General features: G+C 42.8%; 2 protein-coding genes and 1 long non-coding RNA gene across 3 annotated transcripts in view; 1 reads left to right on the top strand and 2 right to left on the bottom strand.

The window, feature by feature from the left end:
• LOC143376213 (uncharacterized) overlaps nucleotides 1–17,911 on the top strand; it is a 233,057-nt gene that overhangs the window by 58,963 nt on the left and 156,183 nt on the right. The gene's annotated exons all lie outside the window — the stretch shown is intronic.
• Nucleotides 1–17,911, bottom strand: part of LOC143376247 (uncharacterized) — a 141,298-nt gene that overhangs the window by 99,530 nt on the left and 23,857 nt on the right. The gene's annotated exons all lie outside the window — the stretch shown is intronic.
• Nucleotides 2,101–16,472, bottom strand: LOC143376540 (uncharacterized). Its single transcript, XM_076827018.1, has 3 exons — nucleotides 15,370–16,472; nucleotides 14,778–15,296; nucleotides 2,101–2,251 (listed from the first exon to the last, which is right to left on the bottom strand). Exons 1-3 carry the CDS (start codon nucleotides 16,470–16,472, stop codon nucleotides 2,101–2,103), a joined length of 1,773 nt encoding a protein of 590 aa, XP_076683133.1.

Below are 17,911 nucleotides of genomic sequence, written 5' to 3'. Positions count from 1 at the left end.
GTTTCTTTGTTCAATGATTATTTTCGTGAAATTGCATTTTAATATTGTGTGAATGAAAAATAGTATTTTATGAATAGGCTGTGATAACTCCTTCGTCGTCCCTGCTGCAAAGAAAGGAAGGTGACAAACATTCCGCCAATGTTGGCTGCAGGACCCAGCCTTTCAATCGTGGCTGCAACAAATACAGGACGACCCATACAAGGGAAAATGTACAGAGGTGAATGAACCCTGAGAACCAGATCTGGCAGCAGGATCTGCCGGCAGCTGCGGTGCAGCCTACGTCCGCATTCAGCTACGGTTCTGCCGGCAGACCTTGTTTGGCAGATCGACGGCAGATCGACGGTAGGTCGTGCTGACCGCCTGACACATCCAACAGCGCCATCTGAAGGCCACAATTGTCAAACAATTACCTACGCACCAACACAAATGTACCATTATTGCTGTAGCTGTATCCCTACCCCCACATAACCAACAAGCAGATTCTGCAGTTCATTAAATAATTAATTCTACTTATTTCAAGAAGTATTTATTCTTTATTTAATAATATACAGGATTAGTGATTACAATTGTTACAAAATAATATAAGTAGCGCATATAAATCCAAAGAGGAACTTTCAATATTTACATTAACAAATCCAGATACAATACGGCCCGTAACCAGGGGTACCTAGATATCAGAAAATTTTATTCCATATTTTCGACTTCTTTTTTGTGTAGAATTATTATATTTCCTGTTGTGTTAGCGCTGAAAACAAATACAATATTAGCATACAATTAAACGTAACGTGTTGAATCAGGCGACATCTTGTGGTCCAGCGGACAAGCACATAGGCGGACGGGCATCTTGTGTATGTCCTCTCCATGCTTCCACTACGCTCCTTCTTCTTGTAAAGGCGCTTGCCTCGTGAACACGTATATAAAGACTATCATCAATTTGTAAAACGAAAGAGTGTTTGGGTCCGACGCAGTGGCTCGATAAATGTACTCCATATCAGCATTAAAGGAGCAAAGTGTATTTTCCTGTTCATTCAGATCCCGTGCACTGATTCAGATTGACGCAATTCCAGTAGAATCACAACTCAACAGGTTATGGGCCCAGTGTCTATCGAAACAATGGCTGACGCAATGAGAGTTTCAATCGAGAAATTAAATAATGAATACTATTACACGTGGAAGTATAAGGTAGAAGTCTTGCTAGTAAAAGAAGAGTGTTGGGAAGTAGTTAGTGAAGCAGCACCAAATCCAGAAACTAGCACGTGGAAGAAGAAAGACGATAAAGCACGTGCAATGATTGGTTTGCTCGTGGAGGGCAACCAATTGATACATGTTAGGGATGCAGCACATGCGAGGGATGCCTGGAGCGCATTGAAGAATTATCACGAAAAATCTACATTATCGACAAGAGTGATTTTATTGAGAAGTATCGTGAATCAAAGGCTCGACAATAGTGTAATTACCATAATGTAAGTACCATTCTGGATAAGATAAATAAATATGCTGCCCTAGGTGAATCACTCTCCACCACGCTACAAATTGCCATAATACTTGGGGGTCTACCGAGTTCATATGACACGCTAGTCACTGCTCTGGAATCACGATCAGAGGCCGAATTGACGCTATCACTGGTGAAAGGAAAGCTAATTGATTAGTATAAGAGAAGGAAAAGTTCCAATGGTGAAAATCAAGGTGAGTCAGCATTAAGATCATCCAACGATAGGAAAACTTGTTACTTTTGCAAGAAGCCAGGGCACCTTCGTAATGAATGTCCAAAGTACAAACAATGGAAAGACAAGAAGAAGAAAGAAAAACAGCATGTTGGCAAAGTCGAATCAGATGATACCGACGATGAAGAAGAAGGGTATCGTTGCTTCATTGCACGTGAGGAGAAACCCATTTGTGAACTCGTTTGGTGTATTGATTCGGGGGCTACTAGTCACATGAGCAGTGATAAAAGATTCTTCAAGACGTTCAAAGAATTGAACGACATGGTAAAGGTGGCAGATGGGAAAATCACGTGTATGCCGAAGGCATTGGCAGTGGCGAGCTAAAATATATCAAGCCAAATGGAAAACCCACAATCGTCGAGGTAAAAAATGTACTCTATGTGCCGAACTTGGATGGAAACTGACTGTCGGTAAGGAGACTGGTCCAAAACGGATATGATGTCAACTTTGGGCGACAAGGATGTATTATATCAAAGGGTGACGTGGGTGTTGCACAAGGTGAGATGTGTGACGGATTGTTTAAACTGCTACAGTATCATGCAGCGAAACAAGCACAATTATCACACACCGATAAGTGCCAACATACCTGGCACCGTAAGCTAGGTCACCGCGACCTGTCAGCAATTAAAATGTTAGAGAAGAACGGATTGGCTAACGAGATGTATCGAACCACTTTGAACACCTATCATACCACTCTGAACATCTATCAGTAGTAGGGCAATGGGGATTCTAATTCAAATTTGAGTTTCAAGGTCATGATCATGACCTTGAAACTCAAATTTGAAAATTTGTTTTTTGTCGGCGGGCTGGCGGCGGATGACGTCATAGAGATGGCGGAGTGGTGGGGGGTATCATCGAGGAGGAGGAGGAGGAACCGCGGGGTGACGGTGCGCTACTCTCTCTGGAGCGTGGTACAGACTGTCGGTAAGGAAGGTGCTACTCTGGAGCGTGGTACAACAGACTGTCGGTAAGGAAGGAAATATTAATTTTATGATATTAATATAAATGAAAAAACTTCTCGGGGCGACGGGGCTCGAACCCAAGACCTCCGCGGTACGAGTCAGCCGCCTAACCAACTCCCCCAAACGCCGTCTCTGACATTAGTCTTTTCCGAATGGTACATATAGCGAAACCAACGGAGCGTCACATATGTGACACACACACACACACACACACACACACACACACACACACACACACACACGCGCACGCACGCACGCACGCACAACGTCGACGTATAATAATTTATTTTTATGAGAAATTTTATCAGAAATTGTTTCGAACGATGTCGGGAAAGATCGGCGTTTCTCGACACCGCGTCTTTAGAATACCATTGTAAAATAAAAAATTATTATATTTATTAACTCGATCTAATAAAATAGTGGAATTATGTAAAATAAAATTGCTCACACATATAAGAATTATGCAGCGTCAACAAATCTTAAAAATTAGGCCGTGGGAGGAGGAACACGGGTAAATAAAATTGAGAAATAATATACGTTTAAGAAATATATATATTGTTACAAATAATAATAATATAGAATATAGAATATAGAATATAGAATATAGAATATAGAATATAGAATATAGAATATAGAATATAGAATATAGAATATAGAATATAGAATATAGAATATAGAATATAGAATATAGAATATAGAATATAGAATATAGAATATAGAATATAGAATATAGAATATAGAATATAGAATATAGAATATAGAATATAGAATATAGAATATAGAATATAGAATATAGAATATAGAATATAGAATATAGAATATAGAATATAATAATAATAAATAATAGAATATAGAATATAGAATATAATAATAATAAATAATAGAATATAGAATATAGAATATAGAATATAGAATATAATAATAAATAATAGAATATAAATATAAATATAAAAAAAGAATATATAAAAAAAAAGAAAAAAGAAGAATATAAAATACAATTAAATAATAATAAATATAAATAAAAAAAAAATATATAAATATAAATATAAAAAATATAGAATAAAAAAAAGAAGAACATAAATATAAAAATATAGAATAAAACTAGTGCGGCGACCGCGGTGGTGATGGCGATGGTGATCGCCGCTGCCGTATCGGCGGCCCCACCCGCCGATACGGCAGCCAGGGCTGCCGCAGCCTAACCGCCCTCGTGGGGCCCGCCGCATTCTCCTCGGCCAGCGCCGGTGCCTCCCCCACCACCCGCGCATTCATCATGTAATATAAATTCTAGAACACACAAAAAATTGATATTATATTTATACAAAACATATTAAATATCAAACGCAAAAAAAAAAATGCAAAGTATTACATACTTGCAGCGGGGGTGAAGGTGGCGGCGACGGCGACGGTGATGGCTGCGGCGAGCCCCAATCCGGTGACCACACCCTCGGCGACGGGGGTGATGGCGGCGGCGATGGTCCAGCTTGTACCCTCGGGGGTGACGGTGGTGGCGAGTTCTGGAACATAGAAACCCACGATATATAATATTGGCACAACCGTCTGATTTTAATCTCACTCGGTATAAATGGTTAAACGTGATAAATGTCAAAAATATTGCGAAGTACATACCTCAGGATCGCACTCTGGAGCAATTCTGTTCAATCCCTTTTTTTTTTTTTATAAAAATGTCGCTCGCAAAGCACTGTGACACCTTCGCGATTTGAATGCAACTGGTCTCGATGCATCTCCTGGCCCTCGCACGTCAAAACCCCCTCCTATGATGAAATCGAGAAATGCATAGCTTTGCAAAGTAAGATGCCTTTGTTCTTCGCCATCTTCATCACAGGCCACCTGCATTTTCGCTGACCATCCTCCTCCATGTACTTATCTTCTTCACTGACCGTCCTCTCCTTATTCACACGCATCTTCTTTCCCTTCTTCTTTGGGCACATCATTCGACTAGACCATACCACTCTGATCACGTATTGAACATGTATCGAACCACTTTGAACACCTATCATACCACTCTGAACATCTATCGAACATGTATTAAACATGTATCAAACGTGAATCGCATCACTTTGATCGCATATCAACCGTGTATCGAATCACTTTGAACACATAACGTACCACTTTGAACATCTATCGAACGGGTATCGAACATGTATCGAACCGCTTTGAACGTGTATTGAACGTCTATCGTACCACTTTGAACATCCATCGAACGGGTATCGAACGTCTATCATACCACTTTGAACATCTATCGTACCACTCCGAACATCTATCGAACGTCTATCAGACCACTTGAACATCTATCGAACGTCTATCATACCGCGTTGATCATGAATCGTACTACTACTTGTACATAATTACAACTATCGTCTTAATCTAGCGTACATGCAGAAGGTTGGAGGTTGAGGAGGGTGAAGAAAAGAACAGTTATGCATTAAAAATTGATTATATTTTATTTGTGTATTTCCCTCTGGCGTTTAGACCACCAGTTGAATATTTTAAATACATTTTGCATGGCACAGTGCTTTGCGTGTCTGCCACATCGCAGAGTATTAACTACGTTTAGCTTATTTAGGGATTTGATATCCTCGTAGTCAATGTCTAGCGTCTCGATGATCACGTCCGCTCTCGTAGTTTCATCGAGGAAATCCATGAGCCAATCGCGTTTCTGCAGCCCTTTAACGTATACGACATGGGGTGTGTCATCTTCCTCGTCGATCGCATCGGCTACAGCTTTCATAATTAGCTATTTAGCCATACTGTACGGAACGTCTCCATCTTCCCAACGTAGTCCATGATGTTTTGCCACCAACCACCGGATGCTCGATTTGTCGGATTTTGTAAGAAGATATTGTGGCATCGAACTCACAAAAATATAGTGCGAGAGAATTGTTCCCTTTCGTAGGATAGCCACTTCCTTCGCGACAAATCTTCCATCGACGATGAACCCTTGCAGGTCAACGAATGTTGGTACGACCATTATCGATACAATTTAGAGGTCCGTTCGCTTCCAAGACAGACTGGAGAATGCAGTCTTTCTCGTAAAGCATCTCGATTTTCACGATGAAATTTTGTACGAATTTGGTACAGGAGAGGGCGGACAAGTAGCGCAGTAATTTAATTGATTTTGCGCACCACATTTGTCAGCGGATTGTATTCAACCACCCGATCGTGCAGAATCAAACAGTAGGCCGTAGTATTTGCAGGTACGTTTTCTTTACAATCAAATTCTATGCGCACGTCCACGGTGCTATTCTTGATCGACTCATTTTGTCGCAAGCAATCAATCACCACGAGGGGGCCAAATTGCAAAAATTGGGCTACGGTGAATAATGACTCGTTGCAACTATGTCCGTAATACGATTTACGAAAATGCGTATACATGTTAAATAAGATGGCGTGCCTATTCTTGTCAAAGTCCAAGTTCATGTCATCGTACGGGTAAAATTCCGAGTTGAGAAAAAGTTTTACATTGGTCAATTTGCAGTGGTCCAATCGAGTAACATCTTCAGTCATCACATTCTTTCGAGCAGTCTGTAGAGCAAAGATAATGTATCGCGGCTTCTCCAACTGTGCAGCTGCCTTCACGGCCCACGAATGCTTGGTCGTGCTCTGTAAGAGAGGATACTCGTACAGATCCCACGAGCGAAAACTAATGCTCAGGTTTTGTCCACTTTCCAAAGCATGTAGCAACGACAGCTTATTAACGTCGTTCAGCGTCACGTGAGGCATTCGCCATTGCACTTTAAGTAATTCAATTTCTGGTTCCAACGTCGGCGATCCTATTAGAGAATTGTTATCGTTGCGCGATCGTATTAAAATCAATTCGTGACGCGCATTAATAACCATGCGTTTGTAGTCCTCGCAAAATCCCAACAAATATTTGAGCGGGATGCAAAAATTGAAATGATTTTTCACTATTAGCTCATCGTGCCGTTTCAAGCCCCATCCCGCATTCTCCATATTTTTGTCTTCATCAGATGTCATCGATACATAGTTTTTAAGCGTGCTAGTTATTCCAACGTTTCTGTTGCGATCAATCTCCACACCATTCAGTTCATATCGAATCTCATCAAATATGAATGCCATGCAATTATTTCCCAACATCACCGGTGATACATCATTCGGCTTATTTATCGTCAATTTCCCCTCCAGGTAGAGGAAACTTTCACACGGTAATGTGTATAAATCCTGTTGCTGTATAGGTATTCTTATCTCATCGCTGTATCCAAACGTCGTGTTGACGTAAGGGTTGTATGTGTGAGTCTCAAGCTTGACGATGCGATCATCAAACGTCGGCTTCGCGCCAATGCTTAGAATGTCAGTCATTTTTCAACTTAATTGCGTACAATGAATCCCAGCGATTTCAAAAATGCAATGTTCGCAGCACTGAACCTCTTCTTTTTAGCGTAATCAGAGCTGTTGCAGTTGCAGTTGTTGTTGTTGTTATTGTTGCTGCAAACAATTTCGTTTGGAAGAAACGTGTTTCTGGAGTCGTTCAACACAAGCATCTCATACGACTGCACCACATGTATTATCATCGACGTCGTCGTACGTGCAGTCTGATGGTAATCTCTTCACCTCGAAAATCAAGCAACCGCCCGTCTTGATCCACAACACGTATCGTTAGATCCGAAATGACCTGTGCGGTGATTGGAAGGTAAATGATCTGCGCGGGCGTTTCCGATATCTTATATCCCGGCGGTACTCTGGGAGAAAATTCATGTATGGTATGTACGCGCTTCCCATTGCTGTACGCGCCAGCGGTCACGCTACATTCTACGCGAATAATGTTCACATTCATGATATTAATCGGATCGTCCGATTCGTGCCACTGTTCCGGTTCTAATACGCGATTCGTCGAGAATCCCAGTAACGATCCAATGTTATTGGGCTTTGTAAAGTCTACAATGAACGAGCAGTACAGCTCACTTTTCATGGTGTTGTTGTTGGGACGCAACACTATAGGATACTCATCGCTGTCGCTACCATCGTTGGCATTGGTGCCATCGAGTTTTTGAGGATATCGCTCGAGTAATCGCTGTTTCAAATACTTGGCAATGGCGTCTAATTCGTATGAACCGTGGGGAATCGTAATGTATTCATGGCTGGTGTCGACGCTGCTGTTGGTCTCATAGTTTGTGGTGAAGTAGAATTTATCGTTGCTGGAGTCGATGTTGGGTATTGTATGGTAAGTTTCAAGGGTTGTTAGACCAAGCTCGTAATCATCATCGCTCAAATCTATGGGTGGAAAGTAGCTCACCGCGAGGGTGCTACTCTTGCCGGTTAGAGTGAATGTTAACGACATATTCCAAGCTGTACGACTGGACTCGTACTGAATCAAAGTGGTGAGAAGTCAATCCTTAAATTTGCGACCAATCGTTTGTAGAAAGCGTAGACATAGTTGACCACAATTGCTCTGATTGTACTCCTGATAAGGCGCGTGATTGTATTCGATTTTCACGACATCTTTATCCAGATATTGTACCAATTCCTTAGGCGGTCGAAGATTGCCAAAGCTGTCGAAGTATACAGCTCGACGCCCCCTCTTCGCATAAGCCACCCAATGAGTCCCCGGTCCCTCGACATTGTCCAAATTCACGATACCGCTCTCGTTTCGATGTACTCCTCCAACAGGTAGTGCATTGCGCATAAAAACACCTCTAAAAAATGGAATACGCATACGTTTTGCCAACTCCCCCCTTACGCCCTCGGGCATTTTTATTGTCTTTTCGGCGTTTTTTTTTGTTTCGATATTTCCCGCTGCTCCACCGGCTAATGCTCCGAGAACACCTAGCAGCAGGAGAAGTGGTAATATGCCACCTCGTTTTGCCACCGGAAGTATCTGCTTTTGCGATGCTCTCCTTACAGCCCTTTTGCGGGTTTTTATTCTCATCCCCATTCGGATTTTCGTCTTAGCTTTCATAGCTGCCCAAACAGCTGCAGCAGCACCTCTTTCACCCAGAGTCGAGTCTCGCGCAACGATGCGTTTTCGCGCTTTGTCAGCGAGAACCTTATCTGCCGTGTGCCTCTCACCGCGGTCGTTGCTACGCGAATATGCAATATCGTGTTCGCGACACGCTGCGTCCAACGGATTGATGCCTCGATCGCCTCTAGCCAATCGTTTTGCCAGATGAGTTCCTGCACCATAAAACTGATATCCCGGAATATGTAATTCGATAGGTAACGCGTTTATCGCCCGATTTAACAGACCACAACCTTCCTTTACTCTCTTCGGCGACATTCGCTGCAGTTTTTAATCAATGGTGCTGCACCGTCGATATGCGTTTGCTGCCAAGGACGATTATAATGTTCCAAGCACCGACGATACTGCTGAACCTCAGAATCGGCTTTTATATGCTTGGGGAGTCTGTCCCACAACCGATCGATGTGTCTGCCAAACTCTCGCAGTAGAATAATCTTTGGTATATATTTCAACTGCTCAGCGGTTAGGTCTCGAATATCACAATTATCCGACAGCATCAGAAGCATTTTGAATAATGAGTTGTTTTGCTTCGGCGCGATCCTATAAATAGTGCGCACCGCAGCTTCGACGTATCAAAATCACTTTTCGCAGTTCACGGAGAGGATGCGATTCGTGCGACAACCTGTGGCGATACGCGTGACTAATTTTGACGATAAATCGCAAATGATGTCTCCGAAAACGAGACGCAGACACGGTAGCATGCTGCCAAACACTATACGCTGCTTCATTTGTGGCCCATCAAATTGTGGAAAGACCAACGTGCTGGTCAGCTTGTTGGAAAGACCTCACGGCGTGTGCTTCGAGAACGTGTACGTGTATTCCAAGTCGGTGCAACAGCCAAAATATAAGTATTTGGAGAATTTATTGACTCCGATAGATGAAATTGGCTACTTTACGTTTTCGAATAACAGTGAAGTCATCCCACCGAGCGAATCGCATCCGAATTCCATTTTTATCTTTGATGGCGTGGCATGCGACAAGCAAGATACGATAAGGGAATACTTTGCAATGGGGCGCCACTCGAACGTTGACTGCTTCTATCTCTGTCAGACGTATGCAAAGATTCCCAAACATCTTATACGCGACAATGCGAATCTGTTGATACTGTTTAAGCAGGATTGTACCAACTTGAAACATGTGTACAACGATCATGTAAACACTGATATGTCTTACGAGGATTTCTGCGCTTTGTGTCGTAATTGTTGGCAGCGGGAGTATGGTTTCATGGTGATAGATAAAGATAGCGCGATGTCCAATGGACGTTATAGAAAGCGATTTAACGAGTTTGCGGTACCGTGAGATGCTCAATCGTCGTCAACACGTCGGTGGGAAAGCAACGTCTGCGATACAATGATGATTAGTAGTCAGGAGTTTAAGGATCGTGAGAAAATAGCGATGGAAATTGCAAAAACCAGCGAATCCATTCGTAGGAAACATCAGTCTTTGAAGACAGACAAGATGGATGAAGATATCGCGCTGGAAAGATACTTTAAACCTATTACCGAGCCCTTAAAACATATTCTGGAAAATACTGCTGAGACAGAAGCTGGCATATCACCTGCGACGAGTATGAGCATTGAAATATTAACGCCTAAAACAAAAATCCGGCCGAAATGGAACGCATCGCGTAAAAGAAATAGTAAACCGTCATACATGTCATTGGAAAATTCGCTCGTAACCTCCACACCAGTTCAATCGAAGCGGAAACAGTTGAATGTCGCATCAAACGATTCCACGGTTCCTCCTGCGTCAATAAATACATTTCCCGATGTACAGTCGCTCACAACCAATGATGACGAAGACGTGTATGAAACTTCTGCCGATGAGTCGCTTGCAGCATCTATTAGAGAGCAACTCCAAACATCCGAGGGGCAAGAAACGTTTCGCAACCATTTCGGTCCGCTGGGACAAAAATACATGAGCGCAATCCTAAGTGGTGATAGGGATACGACCATAGATTATGTGTACGGTGTACACTTTGGTGGTAGTGGAATGATGCTGGAGGATAAGGCTTTCGATATGGACAAGGATGATAATATAATCATAGACGGTGTAAGATATGGAGGAACGCCCGGTCTGTACGAACTGATTTTCAAGAGAATTCCCGATGATGCTATATACACAGATGCTGATAAACAAAAATACAAAAGTATACTGCTGATGACGAATGCTCACAGACGTGGCCATAGCGCACAAAATCCCATATTGGGTAACAAGGGATACAAGTACAAACATGTAATTGCGCCACTACTACCCCGTGTATTGACCAGTAAAGCGGGGAAAGGTCTAAGGACACCGCGAGTCATGGTGGTAAACGATAACAAGATCGATTACGTGCACTGGGATGATCCCAACGAGCTGGTGGATCGATTACGTTTGCTGGAAACGTCGCGTCAGGCGGGTAACAACTCGCACGACAACGTATGCGTCGAGATGCCGATCAACAAATTTGGGGTATCGCTCGAGAAGAGTGGAGCAGCTACAATGGACTATTACAAATGGAGCGGCATGCTTCGAAATTATATGCGTGATAACGCTCTTTGCGTGGCCGACGCCAACATTGATGCAAAATCACGCAAGATACGACGCGTAGCACAGCCGACAGTTGACAGCGATGTCGTTAATAAACTATACGTGGAAAAGAGCATTAAACTTTTGAGAGAGCAGCGGGAAGAATTAGAGAGAAAGCTGGTTGTGTTTCAGAGAAATATGCTGACGTTGCAAAACAGCGTTCAAAAGATATCGCGGACAATGCGAAAAAGAATCATGCGAGACGGTTGAACTTGTCCAGAATTTCCTTGGGGCGGTGGAGAGCACATAATGCACGTACACGATAATTATCGCATCATTCGTAGCAAAGATACATCTGCGATCAAACATGCAGCCATTATCGAAATCCATGAGTGAAGAAAACCATGGCCACAAGAAGCTACAACTTGTGGAGGAATTTCACGCTCCAGCTCGAAGACATTTTCCTCGGAGGCGCGTCATAGTGCGTGGATACGACGATCTGTGGCAAGCTGACATTGTAGAAATGCGTCCATACTCGCGATTCAACCAGGGTCACCACTACATACTCACCGTCATCGATGTGTTGAGCAAGTATGCATGGGCGTTGCTGCTCAAGACTAAAAGTGGCGCTGAGGTGACTAAAGCGTTTGCAAAGATATTTAGAGATCGATATCCGAAAAATTTGCAAACCGATCAAGGAAAAGAATTTTACAACACCGATGTGCAGAAACTCTTGAAGAAGCACGACATTAATCATTATTCAACGTATTCGGTGATGAAGGCCTCCGTCGTAGAACGTTTCAATCGAACTTTGAAGAACAATATGTGGAAACTATTTACGCTCAATGGAACCTATAGATGGACCGATGCGCTATCGCGTCTACTTGCAGAGTATAACGCGCGAAAACATAGAACCATCGGAATGCGTCCTTGCGATGTTACCCCTGCGATCGCTGACAAGCTGCTAGCCACCGTATACAGCAACATAAAGATCGCTGCTCCAGCGACATTCGAGTTGGGTGAGTTTGTGCGCGTGAGCAAATTTAAAACCATCTTCGATAAAGGTTATACACCGAATTGGACAACGGAGGTGTTCGAGGTAGCCAAAGTACAGGCAACTAATCCCGCGACGTATCTGCTCGTCGATTCCTGTGGAAAACCCGTTGCCGGAGGATTCTATGAACACGAGCTGCAACGCGTCACCGATCCTGATGTGTATCTAGTGGAAAAAGACTGCTGCGTAGAAAGGGGGATAAGGTATATGTCAAGTGGCTGGGGTTTGATAAATCGCACAATTCATGGATAAATAAAAATAATGTATTGTAAAATACAATGATACATGATTCAATAAAATACAATGTTATACATGTGTGAACAATTTTATTTTACATAATTCCACTATTTATAAGAACGAGTTAATAAATATAATAATTTCTATACATGTGCAAAGAATTTTATTTTTATGCAATAATTCCGCTATTTATAAGAACGAGTTAATAAATACAATAATTTTTATTTTACAATGGAATTCTATAATGTCCCCAGGGCAGCATGTCAGTTGAATCGGGTACGATATACCGTTTGTCATGGTATGGACTTAGAGCGATTTTGGATTCCGAAATTGTGTACACTTTGTGCAATTTCGACCGTGTGCATGATTGCCTGCGAACCATTTCGATCTCCTTTTGCAAACACTGCGCGTAGTCGTCGAAAGTTATCGTTCTGGCTATGACGTTGGTCTTGACGCCTTTCGCCTTTTTCGTATCTTTTTTGCTGTCTACGCGAAGTGCATACATTTTCGCTCTAAGACCTTCAAATTCGGTCAATATCATCCCATTATTTTCGTCCTTCATCAGCCCCGGAACCTTCTTATTTAAACGCGGCATATCATATGTATTGCCGATAGGATAATCGCTTGTATCCAATCTATCGATATTGTGTTTCATGGTCTCGTAGATATCATCGCATTGAATGTGATAGATAAGGCTATCAGTGTCTGTATATAGTATTTTACATTTTTGACCATGCAGTGGAGACATGTACTCGTGATGAAATTCGTACAAACAAATTTTTTATATGTCTAGAATGCACATACCCACGTATATCGGTTTGTTGAATTTCACCTCGAATTTTCGCAATTCAACAGCTATTAAATTTTCCGAAAAAAACACTTCTGCTGTGAAAATTCGGTTTCGCGATCATTGCCTCCGCACCATATCGCCCATCCCAGTGTGTTAAAAGTTTTACATCTACGTGATTTCGCACATTTTCCATAGTTTTGCCAAATACCGCGTTGTTCATCAATTTGTAAAAATTTTTTCAAAATCGTTTGTCGCGCTTGTTCTAAACCGTGTATTGAGTTCGATGTAATCGCGGAGCCAGGGAGGTTGAGCGAATTGAAGCACGCGGTGTATCTTTGTAATACGAAGACCGTGATGCGTGCACTGCTGCAGGTTGCGGTAATGGATAACGTAACGCTGCTTATCATATAATGTTGCGAGTAGCTTGTCCTGTCTGCTGCCAGGTGGTTTGGCACGCGTTGGGCAGAACGGTAGATCGGCGTGAGCGTCGTGCAGACGTTGCGGGTATTCCAGATCTATCTCGAGAATGTATCCCGTGGGCGAATCGACAGCGATCGAAGACACGTCAAAATTTGCGACATCTTCGACCCATTGAAATTTGGCGTATGGTAAGGGCTGGCACATTGCCCATCCGTACAAATTGTTCACGTCAAAGTACATCAAGTACGATGACCGTTCCGATGCGTCGTAAGATGGCATGTACTTGTTATTGGCTTGTGCGTATCTTCCGGAACATTGGCTTAAACCGCCACGTATACCGCGTTCGATAAACATGACCATATCAACGTCTGTGAGCAATTCGAACGTAATTTTGGTATGTTTCAGCATGGCATCCCATGTAAAGCCAGGTAAAGTATAATAATGCGCGGAATCTAATCCGTAACTCTTGATACAACTTTCGCGAAAATTTTCAAAAATATCTGCCAATAACAAGACATCTGTTTTCAAATACAAGTCGCTGTATTCGCCCAAAGTTCTAATCCTGAAACGCTGCCAGACAATCTCGGCGTGCGCGTAATCGCTCTTGGATACAGTCTCACCCGTTAACGAACTGTAGAATGACTCGCGCGGTGGTAAGCATGGATCCTGCAGCTTGTTCGCGCAATCAAGGTATTCGTATGGAAATACACCCTTTCGCGTCAATAAATTGAAATCTTCGATGGATAATGTTTCAAATTCGGATCGTAAAAATTTCAATTTATCCGCGCTAAGAAAAGATGCTAATTTGTCGAGACTGGTATTTTGAAATTTGTACGAATCGATGAATCGCAATTTAATACAATTTCGCGAGTCTGATTCTTCAGCCGTATCTTCGACATTTTTCGTGAATGAAATATATTTTTCTTTAGTTATGGGCAATACGTCAACGCTGCCTTCGAAAGCGGTAGCTATTTCCTCGATAATAAAATGCGAATCATAGCCGGATAAATTATGGAAAACTATTGGGATGTAAAACGCGTTTTTATAATTTAAATTGCACTTCGAATGTGCGGGGCCTCTAAACCGTCCGAATAGATGGCAATGATCATGCAGTCGTTTATCATCAGCCTCGAATGGCTTTTCACAAATGTGGCAATGCTTCGCGCTGTGAAATGCCTTCCACTGGTCTTTCGTCAACTTTTCCATGGGAACATTATTGGCCAGGATGGGTTTAGCAAAATCCGCAAAATTTTTCAGCTCTTTCACGAACCATGAAACGCAATCCACATCGCGATGATATCGATATGCTGATAACGATGCATCGTACGAGCAATGCATATAATAGCCAATACTGTGCACCTTATGTTTCTGGTATGTGCACAATTTGTGCTCCCCCGCATCCTTCTGGACATTCTCCGTTTTCTCTAGGATGCACTCTAGATCGGCGTACACCACGAAGGGGAGTCGTTCCTTCCTGTCGTAGCCATCGAAACTGAGCAAATTGTTGTCCTGGCTAGGCAGCAGAATGGCGCAGTCGTTCATCTCACGGGAATCCACTGTGTGGGCCTCCAACTTCTCGGCGGATCCAAAGTAGTGCATGCATCTGCAAAAATCAAAAATTTTTTATTTAATTTTTCATGGGGACGTTTCAATATTTCATAATTTTATATACGCACCGATCACAGATGAATTTCTTTGCCTTCTTCTTGCTCAGCTGTGCGCTCACCAGCCGGGACAAGTTCTTGATCCATACAAAGTGCCCTACATCGCCGTGCTCTTGATTTGGCGTGTAGAGCAGGTTGACGTGTCGATCCCTCTTTTGGCTGGTGAGGCGCAACGGAAAGACTGTTGACCCCTTCTTCTTCTTCTCGAAGCTATAGACGTTGATGGAGATGTTGTTCAACCCTTCAAACTTTACAATTTGCTTCGTAGACATTGGAAACTCAATGCCCTGGAGATTTAGCACCAATGTATAATGTGGATATGAACTTGGCCGATGAGGGTTTCTTTCGGCGGGATGGAGAGCTGCGACCACTGCCCACGCGAAGCACGCGTTTTCCTTGGATCGCACGCTAATTGTCGCTTTCTTCATCAATATTTCCCGCGGCAACTTGAAGTGGCACCCTGCGCGCAGCGGATTGTACTTATTCACGTTGACAATCAAATTGAGGATTTGTAATAGTGCCCATCCGCTGTCGCGTTCCTGGAACTCTTCCAACGATGCCAGGGTGGGTTCGATGACACATCGTTGGTACCACTCCTGTAGATCGGATGTACCGAAGAGTTCGCAGTTTCGGGTATTGATGCTTTTACAAGCATGCTTGTCCCCCGCCACAAATTCGCCGTTGAACACAGTGTTCACTTTGAGGTTCTGATGTTTCCTCAAGGCGCCTCGTACATGCTCCAGCACAATGGTCTCCGCATCCTGGAGGAAGTTGCGCGGCTCGATATAATTCGAATTTAACACTGCACCAGTTAATACGCGACTATCGAACGCAGTGCCTATTTCGCGCCACAAAAGTCCTTTGCTCGAATGTCCGGCACCTTCATGCACGAAACGTCCGCGCAACGAATATTTTAGTCCTTCGAGCTGCGCGACTCGAGCAACCAGCGATTGCTGAACACCGATCGATAATCGCGGGCGTTTCACTCGGCTGTGTTCTTCCAACGATTCGATACACTCGTCGCACCGTTCTTCCCACGCGAGGTACTCTTCGCGTGAAATCAATCGCGCAGATTGATCCAACAATTGACGTTCTACTTGCGTGAATTTTCCCATGGTTGTAAATGGAATATGTCTTTTCCGCGCAACACGTTGCAGCGATTTGAGACTTTGTGCAGTTTAGAGTGCGCTTTTAAGACTGATACCATGGTTTGGTATCTCTACCTAACTCTTTTGGCGTACCCCCTCCCTCGAATTCACCGCATGCAAACACGACGATCCACCCCAGCATGGTTCTGTGCAGTTTCTGCTGATACAGCATAATTCTTTCTATGATTCGCGCGTATGACGAATTAGCGCGCAAAATCATCCGACACAGTTTCTGCTGACGCCGCATAATTCTAAGATTCGGCGCTTTCACAGATATTATATTACATTCAACACGTGTCGAGACTTTTATCCTTGAAGGTGGGGCTCAAATTACATACAATCGCGCGATATGCTGCGATGTTAAGATTGGAAAACATTATGGAAAAATTGGTAGCTTTAAAATAAAATGCTGTGGTGGGGGAGGCAATTGCACCTTTATTTAAGCCGAGCTCTTGGACGCTATTCCATCAATCGCTCAGTAGCCTCAGTGACTTTGACGGAACAGACGGTACTCCGTAAAAATATAGTGCACATCAAAATGTACAAACACAGCTTAAACGATTCATCCTGCGCAGCCGGCAACGATGGTGGGTTTCCAAATAAGTGCCAACAACAACAGCAACAACAACATCATCAACAATCCAATATGAGGTATGTACGCGTTACTATACACTTTTCATTTATTTCATTCACTGTAAACGCAAACGACCGAAGTATCAATTTCAAGTACTTGTTTCTTACAGTTCTGGATCCGTATCGCTAAAAACGATGAAAACATCGAAACCATCAATCGTGCGGATCCTGGGACGTGATTATCCACTAACTGCAACAACTTATAAACGTTTAACTATAGGAATTCGCATTGGTATGGATTTGTGTCACGTCGAGATCGCCATAGCCGACAATAAAGGTAGCGAGTTAAGCTTTTCAATGTCTACGTGGAAGCTCCTGCTACAAAACGAGGTGGACATACTCCAACGATTACGCAGCAACGCAACATCGCCCCAAACTCACATTATAATTGATCATTTACGACTAGAGTTCACGCGTATGTATGATGATCAACTTATTAAAATCACCGATAATCGCGTTGTCATATATATGACTGAAGCCACGATGTGTAAACTATTCGCGTACAATCATTGCATTGAACATATGTATACGTGGCTAACTGAAAATATGTACTCTGTAAGCAGTAAATATGCCACTTTCGTAGACGTTCTACGTAGCGCTACCGCGCCAACAGATTATGTAAAATTAATTTCTGAAAGCGAACACTTCGAACAGCATTCATTGATCGATTGTGAATTGTTAGCATGTGCAATCAATCATATTGTAGATGATGCTCGTAGTAAAAAATGTTAAATTATATTCTTTTAATTTTATGATTTGTACCATTTCATTCG

This window comes from Andrena cerasifolii, chromosome 14 (assembly GCF_050908995.1).
Source record: "Andrena cerasifolii isolate SP2316 chromosome 14, iyAndCera1_principal, whole genome shotgun sequence".
In the NCBI taxonomy this organism is placed as follows: domain Eukaryota; kingdom Metazoa; phylum Arthropoda; class Insecta; order Hymenoptera; family Andrenidae; genus Andrena; species Andrena cerasifolii.
This window is presented reverse-complemented; position numbering and strand designations above follow the sequence as displayed.

Bases quoted from the DNA above. Each gene is read 5' to 3' on its own strand.
- LOC143376540 (XM_076827018.1), bottom strand. From the start codon at position 16,472: ATGGGAAAATTCACGCAAGTAGAACGTCAATTGTTGGATCAATCTGCG. The intron at 15,297-15,369 runs GTGCGTATATAA...TGATTTTTGCAG, and splicing joins AAGAAATTCATCTGTGATCG to ATGCATGCACTACTTTGGAT. The intron at 2,252-14,777 runs GTTTAGAGGCCC...ATGATACTGTAG, and splicing joins CATTGCCATCTATTCGGACG to CAGTTTAAACAATCCGTCAC.